This window comes from Strix uralensis, chromosome 4, assembly GCF_047716275.1.
Source record: "Strix uralensis isolate ZFMK-TIS-50842 chromosome 4, bStrUra1, whole genome shotgun sequence".
In the NCBI taxonomy this organism is placed as follows: domain Eukaryota; kingdom Metazoa; phylum Chordata; class Aves; order Strigiformes; family Strigidae; genus Strix; species Strix uralensis.
Genome location: NC_133975.1, coordinates 94,893,498 through 94,902,944, shown reverse-complemented (window position 1 = coordinate 94,902,944; position 9,447 = coordinate 94,893,498). Strand labels below are relative to the sequence as shown.

General features: G+C 47.4%; 1 protein-coding gene across 6 annotated transcripts in view; it reads left to right on the top strand.

Annotated features, from left to right (window-relative positions):
* Window positions 1–4,789: 4,789 nt before the first annotated feature.
* Window positions 4,790–9,447, top strand: part of SMOC1 (SPARC related modular calcium binding 1) — a 133,624-nt gene continuing 128,966 nt past the window's right edge. For all 6 annotated transcript variants that reach the window (XM_074868005.1, XM_074868009.1, XM_074868008.1 and 3 more), the window contains exon 1: window positions 4,790–5,043. In XM_074868005.1, the coding sequence (XP_074724106.1) occupies window positions 4,936–5,043 (108 nt within the window). In that variant the 5' untranslated portion in view covers window positions 4,790–4,935. The remainder of the gene's footprint in view (window positions 5,044–9,447) is intronic.

The window sequence follows — 9,447 nt, the reverse complement described above, 5'->3', positions numbered from 1 at the left end:
AACTGCAGAAGTACAGCTAGGACCCACACAATTTAATATACTTTCTAGAGAAAAGGTGCACCTCTGCACAGAATTTCTATATGAAGTGTAATGAATGAAGTGGTGGACTCTAGATGGATTTCATGGAAAAAGACTTGCAATCCTGTCATATTCTTAACAAAACCTTTTGTTCAAGTATAAGTGAACATTCTGCAAAGAGCTTCCAGGATGAAAAGCCCAATAGGACACTTACTATTACTAACAGGGTTTCTGTTTCAACCAGGCATATATGTAATTAGCTTTCTTAAGAAGCTGAGACTCCTTTTTGTTGACATAATCCAGTAACTACACCCCAAGAGATGCTAACAGCAATGTGTCTACATCTTACCAAGTGTGAATATTTTGCCCACAGCAGCAACTGTGGTGACAGTGGGATGACACTCTAAAATTGCCATATGCTGTGATGTGAATCCTTTCAAACCCAATGACTTTTGGTTTCCAGACTCATAATCACTATGAGTCAAACTTACTCCTCCCCACTACCCCCATATTTAACCTGTGTCTGGGAAGCTCGGAAATTGTATTCTACCTCATTTTATGGTGACTGCACAGACTCTCTCATCCTGTGGCTACTATTTCAACCTGCAGAAGGTCATGAATGTGCTCAATTGTGGCTTTTCAGTCTTTATTCTGGGCTGCCCTAAACACGCCTTTGGATGGAGATTTGGGGGTGTCAGCATAGTAGAAAAGGCTCTTCCACTGCTGCAGGTTCTCAGCAATTAAGGCCTGGCAGCAATGGATAATTCTCTGATTATAATTACCCAAATGATTCAATAGGCATGATGCTCAAGAAAAATAGCTCTTAATTCTGCGTCATTACAACCTACAACAATCAGTATCGCAGCAAATCCCCCCCATTCTTCTTTACTCCTTTTGTGACAAAAAGTGAACTAAATCTAGACTTGCTGCAGGAAAAATTGTAGCATCCACTGACTTAAAAAAGAACCACTAACATTAATTTGGTCCCTAAAAGCAATTAGCTCATATTTGGAGGCAGCGGATTACTCTTTATTGGAAGGGTGAGTAATCATTTCTGCTAAACATGTACAAGAGGGGATACAGATCCCATGACAGTTCTGTTGTGAGTGCCAGTACTATTCAAAAGAGGACAGTGATCTTCTTAAACTTGTCTGATGACAAGTAGATGCAGAAGCAAATAATCAAAGCAATTAAACAGTTCTCCCTGAACAATTGTCAAGACCACCAATATACATGTTCTGTGCCATGGGTATGTGGTGGTGCACATGGTATGCATGCACCATAGCAACAAGATATTAATCATCAACACATACAGGCACATGATGGGGTAAGTCTTCAGAGGTGCAAGTTGTAGGGTGTATCTGGTATACACAACAAGCCCCAACGGTACCAGATTCAGTGCTACCTCTTGCAGCATTGCATAGTTGAATTCATTATGGCTGGGCTTAAATCTTCCTCGGAAGGATCTGAATTTTGGGCCTGGTGTACAAATGCCTGGACATGAAGAACAACTTCTCTTCTAGTTCCGTGCCCCTCTCTCTTTGTAGTTTTCAGTTAAACACCCTGGGCAAGTTCTTTGCTGGTGAGACACCACTGACTGAAGTGGCACTGTGCCAGTGCAGTGTTTGGCACTGCATCCTCAGAGTGATGGCAGGGATTTTCGGAGGAGCTCAGGTGAGAACGTTAGGCACCCAATTCCTCTTATGTTTGGACACTAGCCTCCTCTCGGCTCATGAGCATCTCTGCAATGCCACCAATGCCCAAGGCAGGCACCTCTTGCTTGCCAGCAACCTGGAAAGAATTAACAGAAAATTTAGTGGCACAAAACTTTGTTTCAGCTGTTTGTTTCATTTACCTAGATTTTTCTTTGAAGATGACATATCAGTAAAGTGCACCCATACCGACTGGCCCAGTATGCCAAAGATTTAGGCACGCAATTTCAGTGGTGAAGGTGATTCACCACTGGAACAAAGACATGCATTCTCTCTCTTGACTGTGTCTTTAAAGTGGGGCTGAATGTCCTCCATCCACCTGGATGGTGCTTTGCTAAGGTTTTTGGGCTCAGAACAGCTCAGTGAAATGTAATGGTTGTGATACATAGGCCAGGTTATGGAGTCTCTTCTGGCCTGGTTATTGCACTAAGGCAGTTACTATCTGGAAAGGAAATGCACATCCCTACAGGGAAACACCTGGCCATGGGAATATTGATCAAGTCTAGAAGTACACGCTGCAAGGTTATGAACAGCTTTGACCACAAAAAGGTCAAAGGGTTCAGTTACTGGGAATTTTTGACCCTCTCTGGAACTTCTACTTGGTGTTACAACACTGCTGGTTTCAGGGCCCCATAGGCATTGAAGGGTAGGCTTCCAGTGTAGTCGGTATTCTCTGTTAGGAAACAGGAAAACAATCATTTTTTCATGGTGCTAATGAGCATTTATGCAGCAGAGAGATCCCAGCATCCATGGGTTTGTCTGTGGAAAATACACCAAGGGAAGACATAATTGTTTAAAGTGCAAGTGATAAAGAACACATGAAGGCATCACACAAAATAGGTCAGATGCAAAAAAACTCCTGATGAAATTGGAGAGAGGAATGTAGGCAAGTGTGATATTGTTATCTGGACTGGAATTTAATCAAGACTTAACTATGAGGTGATGTGGTACTTCAGTGGTGGGATCACCGCCTCAACAAAACTGTACTAGATTCTGCCTGTCTTTTCACAGATGTCAGGTGCGCACTGGTATAACTTGTCCAACCTCAACAGAGTTGATCCTGATGTACATAAGGACACTCATATTCAGATTTCCCAGCTCTCCCCCTCCTCTTCCCCTCAAGGTCTCTCTGCTCATGTCATGTGGAATGGCAGAAGTTCAGGTGTGGATCAGAGAGACTTTGAAATGGAAAATCAGAGGATACCGCAGGCCATATTGAAGAAGAGTTGGCAAAGCTTAGGACTAGGATAGCAGAGTGGTGAGGGTTAGGACTAAGGTACATCGATAGGCTTGTACGGGTTGCTGGGTTTGGAGCTCCAGAGAGATCTGCAAGCCAAGAATAATGAATACTGGCAGAGCTCCGCGTGAGTAACAAACGGCTTATCCTGCCTAGGCTAATGACAAATGTTACGTACTGGCATTTTTTAAATAAGTACTTTTTTTTTTTTTTTAAGAAAAGAAAGATTAAAGCAACTGCTATAGCTAAACAGTCTGCTTTGCTCTGATAAGATGCCAGAATTATATGACTTCTACTGTGTAACAAGGTTCTTCATGTGGGCGTAGCAGCCCCTCCCCATACCTAGCGGATACACTCTAGGGAATTTTACAAGTGTGAGTATTGCCTCTTGTAAGGTCACTAAGAAAGTTAAATACGTTGTATGAAGAAATTGCATGTCTTGTGTGTTTCCATAAAAGCACCACAAAACAGTCCCTTGAAAAGGTTATTATTGCTATTATGTGCACAGCAATGACATCCCATGCATATTATTTTGCAAAATATTGGGCCTCTGCCCTGTCATGCCCTCCATCAAACTCATGCTCATAATTTAAAAAGTACAGGAGGACTCAATGTAAATGCAAGCCAGGTCAGTTCACAAGGTACCTCTGTCAGTCAGCAGGTAGACAGAGGCTTGGCATTGCTCTTCACCGCTCGGGGTCTACATCTTACTGCCATGGTCCTGCTCTCTCTGTAGCTCCAGATCGGACAGACATGCCTGCAGAGACTGGGTTCTGCTGGTAGATGCATCTCCGTGTTTCCCCTGCTCCTGCTCTGGCCCCACAGCTGCACCCACTTGCCTGTTGTGTGACACAACACTCCCTTCCTACCCAAGCCTCCCATTACTGAGTGCCCGGTTGTGCTTGGACCTTCTGAGACCCACATGCAGGCTAGAGGGCTTGTTGTCTCAAGAGATGTTGAACCTGATCTTGGGATGGTTCGGGCTTGCTGTCTCAAGCGATCTCAAACAGCATCTGGGGATGGTTTTCCAGGTGCAAAGACTCCAAGCACGTCATCTCCACAACAAGGTCTCTGGGCTTCACTGGGCAATGTAGAGCAACAGGCTGTGGGGCTTCTTTTGCAGCTGCGAAAGCTGGGGAAGATCTTCAGGGACGGGCCGTGTCTGTGGCTCAGCCACGTTCTGAGCCACGGAGGTGACAAGGGGACCTACACACCCCGAGACATGAACTTGTTGCTACAGCAGCCTTGGCCCGAGAGTGCCGACCCCAAGGAAAGCGGTGTGAGGACCGTGAGGTGATTTCCTACGTCAAATTTGGTTGCTCATTGGCCCGACCCGACTGCACGGCCCAGCCGCCACCGCCATGGCCAGCCGCCGCCGCGGGGCTGGGGCCGGGGCTGCCCAGAAGGGCCTCGGGGCGGGCGGCGGGGGCGAGCGGCGCAGCCCCCCGGCGAGTGCCGGCCGCGCTGGCTCTGCTCGCCTCCCGCAGCCCCGCCGGCGCTGCCAGGCTCCCGCGCACCCCGCCAGCCGCTGAGGGCGCGGCGGCCGCTCCAGGTGCCGCCGGCACGGGAAAGCCGCTCGCCCCTCGCCGGGCCGCCGGCAGCTCCGCGCGGCCCGGGGCCAACCTGCGCCGCCCGCCTCACGCCCGGGAGCGGGGGCGGGGCGGGTGGCCCTGCCGCCTCGCCATTCGCCGCGGCTCGCGGCGGCCGCGCTGCGATAGGTGAGCGCCGCAGTCAGTGGCGCCCGGCCCCGCCCCGCCGCGGCTTTATAACGGGCATCCCCATGGCCGAGGCGGGTAACCTGCCGCGGCGGGAGGGGGCAGAGCCGGCCGAGCCGGCCCGGGGCACCGCGCTCCGCCCGCCAACGGACCCGCCGCCGCCGGGCTGAGGGGCGGCCGCCCGGGAGAGCCGCCTCTGGTGGCCGCAGAGCCCCGCCGCCCCGCCACTACCCCGCTGCCCCCCCGAGGGACGATGGTGCCGCGGGCCTGGCGCAGCGCGGGGGCTCGCCCGTTCCTGCTGGCCCTGCTGCTGCTGGTGTATCTGCCTCAGGGTTGCGGCCACCGAGCCACGGGGCCCCGGGTAAGTGAGCCACCACCCCGGCGGCGGGGCGGCCCTTCTCCCGCCTGCCCCGCCGCGGCAGGTTGCCCTGCCCCCGGCCCGCCGCCCCCGCGCCCTGTCAGCGCCGCAGGTGAAGCCCCGGCGCCCGCCGGCGGGGAGCCCCGGCCGCCCCCAGCCCGCGGCGGGCGCGCAGCCCCCCGCGGCCCCGCGGGCCCAGACCCTGGTGGGGCCTCCCCGCTCGTTAAAAGCCGGGTACCGGCTGTATGCGCGAAGTGTGTGTGCATCGGCGTTAACTCGTTGGTAGTTGGCGCAGGGGAAAAAAGGGGGGGAGGGGGGGGTAGGTTGGCAGGCTGGGTTTTTGTATGGCTCTTCTCGCATTAATGTTGCCCCTGTGCCCAGCCCATGCCTTTAGGACTTTCTTTTTTTTTATGCTCCCAAGTAGGGATTAAAGGAATCCCTGCAGTAAAGCTAGATGCCTTCAGCCCAGACTTCTCCCTGTAGGAGTCTAGCTCTGTTTTTTTTAATCTGACAATGTTTGCCTCTTACTGGGGCTCTTAATTTCACTTACGAAACTATTACATTGCTCTGGGGGAGAACCCAACATCTTTTCTAAATATGGTCCTCCCAGTGAGCTAATGTTACTGCTGCAGCACCACTACAGAGTAGCATGAGAGCTTTCAATTATAAAGCTGCAAAACAGTAGCTGTTCTTCAGCCAATGCTGCAATAAAAGCACAGCTCTGGGTAAGTGGAAAAACTTGATCTCTCTGCAGGCGTGTTGGATGCATTGACCATGCGCATTCTTGACCCATCAATCTGAAATGCTATGAAATGTAGTACCTAATTAACTTACACCGTGGTTAGGCAAGACCAGGAGTCTTTGGAATCTCTACTCGGCCAAAGTATAACAATAAGGGACTTGAGCACAGTGTTCTAGTTTTTTAATAGAAGTGCTATTTGACCATGGTGGCAGTTAAATGCTTTTCAGAGTTATGGAAAGTGTACTGGCTGCACTGGTGTCCTTGTGTTCAGCTGTGCTGTGTACCCTCTTTATAGCCAGATGTGTAACAGCAACTGTTAGAATGTGGCAGATCAGAACTAGTGTGTGTGTCATAAATTCTTGGAGACCTGTTGTAAAGGATGGGGAAACATAGGGGGCTTATGCATATATCTGTATTACCCGATACCAAGCATAAACCTCAAAAGTGGAGTGGTGCCAAGTAGAGAGGAGCTTTGAGGTGATAAGTAAGAGTCTGGCTAGATGTCTAGGGCCTTTCATTAGCGTTGGTATCTAAATGCTTTAATGAAGAGCAATTAAAACAAAGAATAAAACAAAAAATCCCAATGGCAGTGCATAATTGCACAATGAGCCTGTCTATCAAACAGTTTTCATATATGCCATTTTTATATACTGCACTTTACAAGGCAGTTTAATTGCTCCCTGTGCTGTGTCGTCTTTGGAATGGGAGCTACTTCAGGAGAGTGGAAAACCAAGTACAAAGGACTACTGATTTAGTTTTTGCTTGAAGTGAATGGACTTTGCTGTTTCTCTGACTTTGCTATTTCTCCCTTTATGGCTGGGGGAGAATATCAGCTGTGAGCATCAATGTCTACAGTTCTGTAGAAAGATGTGCCTTAAAGTTTTAACTTCTTAAACTTATGATCTCTTAAGTGGAAGGCTGTGAACTTGCAGGCTGTTTAACTGATGAAACCTGTCTTCTCACCCTTCTAAATGTCATGCTTAAGTGCACATGAAGGTGGGGAGTTTGGTTTGCTCATTTGCAACCATGTTGATTGACACGATAAGCCCCTGAGCTTCATCTCTTCTAGTGATTAGACATTGCCAGTAAAATTATCATTAGTATAAAGGTGCCATACTTTAGATTCCAATGTATGCAAGAAAATTCTTTATTATTCATTTTTTAATGATGATTACTAAGTTACATCAGTGTTTCTCATGCTGACTTGTGATCAAGAGCATATTTCTGTCAGGAACGTTCCCTGGATGGGGAGGGGGGTGTCAGTGTTGCAGTTCTGGAGTCTGATCATGTAGTTGTTCAATTGCTAGGTGTGATATTTACCCTTTCACATATTCTTTTCTGTGTGGTAAGCACTAGAACTACAATATTTGCAAGCTGAAATACTCTTAAAGGTGAACAGCAGTTTTTAATCCTACTCAATGAGCTTAAATGAGCAGCAATAATGCTTGAAGCAAGTTCTTGATCTTTCTCCTTGCATTTCCCTCTTACTACTGTAGTGTTGCTGCTAGGCTAGGCAGCCAGCACTGTTACTGAATACATAGGCAGAGAAGTATGCCTTGCTACTGTTTGCAGAAAATGATGAAAAACTAAGGGTATTGAAGTGAAATAAGTACATCTACATATCTTGTGCCAATAAGGGATCAAACTTTTGGATGAAGTGAGTTAGTTCAAGATGACTACTTGAATACCAAGGTCAATTACAAGTGCAGTTAGTATCTAATGCCCTGCTGAGGTACTTCTGGCTCTCAAAAGCTGTGCAAAGCTTGCTGTTTCCTGTTATAGTAAAACTATGAGCAGTGACATGAATCCCTTAGACTTGGGAAGTGTCAATGAGCTGTAGAAAACATCTGGCTTTCGTACATATGTTGTGGCCCGCCAACAGTTAATAACAACTGTCCCAAGTGAAGCCCCATAGTAAGTCTAATACCTTGGGTGTCCTAGAAATAACTTGGAAGCCCAAGGCTGTTGTGTGGTTTGTTTCCTCACTTAACAGACTCTAGAAAAGCTTCTGTTGTGTTACACAATTGCTTGGTCACTTCTCTTGTAGGTCTAAGGAGCACTATGGAAGTGGTCAACTGACTGTACTTGGAAAATGTCTGTCTGAAGGATGTTGTCTTCTGGAAAAAGATAATCAGTCTTTACTTTCTATTCATATTCTCTTCCTGTGTGCCTCCCTCTCTGCTGGCATGAGATCTGCAGTTGTGTGACAAGCCAGGTCTTGCTGTTTCCCCTCCTTGACCCCAAAGTGATAGATGGGGAGCTTGACTGGGCTGGCTCTTGCATCTCCTACTCTGTGTACATTTGAGCAGTACTCTTTCATAGCAGATTAAATAGATTGTGCCGCTAAGCTGTTTTCCCTCATCTGGACAATAAATTGTGACCCTTGTCTTTCTAGTTCAGAAAGATTGATCTGTGTAGGCCCCCTGCTTTTTGAGTATAATGCCTGACCATGCTGAACTTGCTCCATTTATGGCAGAGACTGTTGGTGGCAGTATGACAATACTAGCACAGGAAAATGGTGAGTGCTAGCAAAAGGAGCAGAACATGACTGTAGCAGTCAAGCTGTCCTAGGAACAGGCTTGGATTTCTGGAATATTGGAGATCTGTACCCCCAGTGACAGCAGAGGGCTAAGAAATGGGAGGGGAGGGCAGGGCAGTCACTGTAACTTCCTTCCTAGTTTCATGCATGGAAACATGCCCTATGTGTCCTTGAAAGACATGCTAGTTGGAGATGGGGGGGACCTTCCAGTTCAGTGCTGTTGTAAAGGGAAGAGAGTAGATAGTAAAACTGTGAAGATACCCACAGATTCCAGTGCATAAACTGGAGTGCCACAGAGCAATGGGAGTTCTGTGCTGCAGCTGGCTACTGGTTAGAGCCCCAAATAAAACCTTGATAAAAAGTGCTGAAAAGTCTTCTGCAGCTTTGCCATTCCCTCTGGAGGAGCAAGCAGTGTTGCAGCTTGTGCCACGAAGCTGCATGTGTGTTCTTATTGCAGCCCCGCTGCGAAGACTCCACAAAGCAGGTGTCTTTACACATGCTCTATTAGGGACACTGCTCTTCATAGTGGGAAGAAATCAGAAAAGGATGTATGATAAAAATATAAAGCAAGGGGCTCCATATGAAGGAGATCTAGAACAGAAGAGTGAAACTTAGGATAGGTTTTCAATGACTGAATTTTGTTTCTTGGTTTGAGCTTAATCATCACTCTGCGTTGCAACGGTCTACACTGATAAGTAATAACCAAAGCATTTTAATGTTTTAGATTTCCTTACTGTTGGAGAGACTAACTTTAATGAAGGAATAAGTACCCAAAGGCAAGTCTTTAGACGAGCATCCCCTAACAGGACAGATTTGTTACTCTATGGCAAATAGCTTTTGGTTACAGATACTCTGTTTCGGTTGGGTGAGAGATCTTCTAGTCTAAGTGGAAGCTCTAATTATATAGAGAGTATACTAATTATTTCTCCCCCTCCTTGTTCGTATTTAGAACTTTAGACAACTGAATTCCTTGATGTGTACCAAAGAAACTGATCTGATTTGCTTTTTATACATTATGCAACTGTTAAGGAACGGGATTAATTCTTGTGTGGAGAAGCATTAAAACGTTATGTTCCAATACATTAGTATTGGAACGGCAGGACCTGTTCTAAACAGGAAAAAAGTG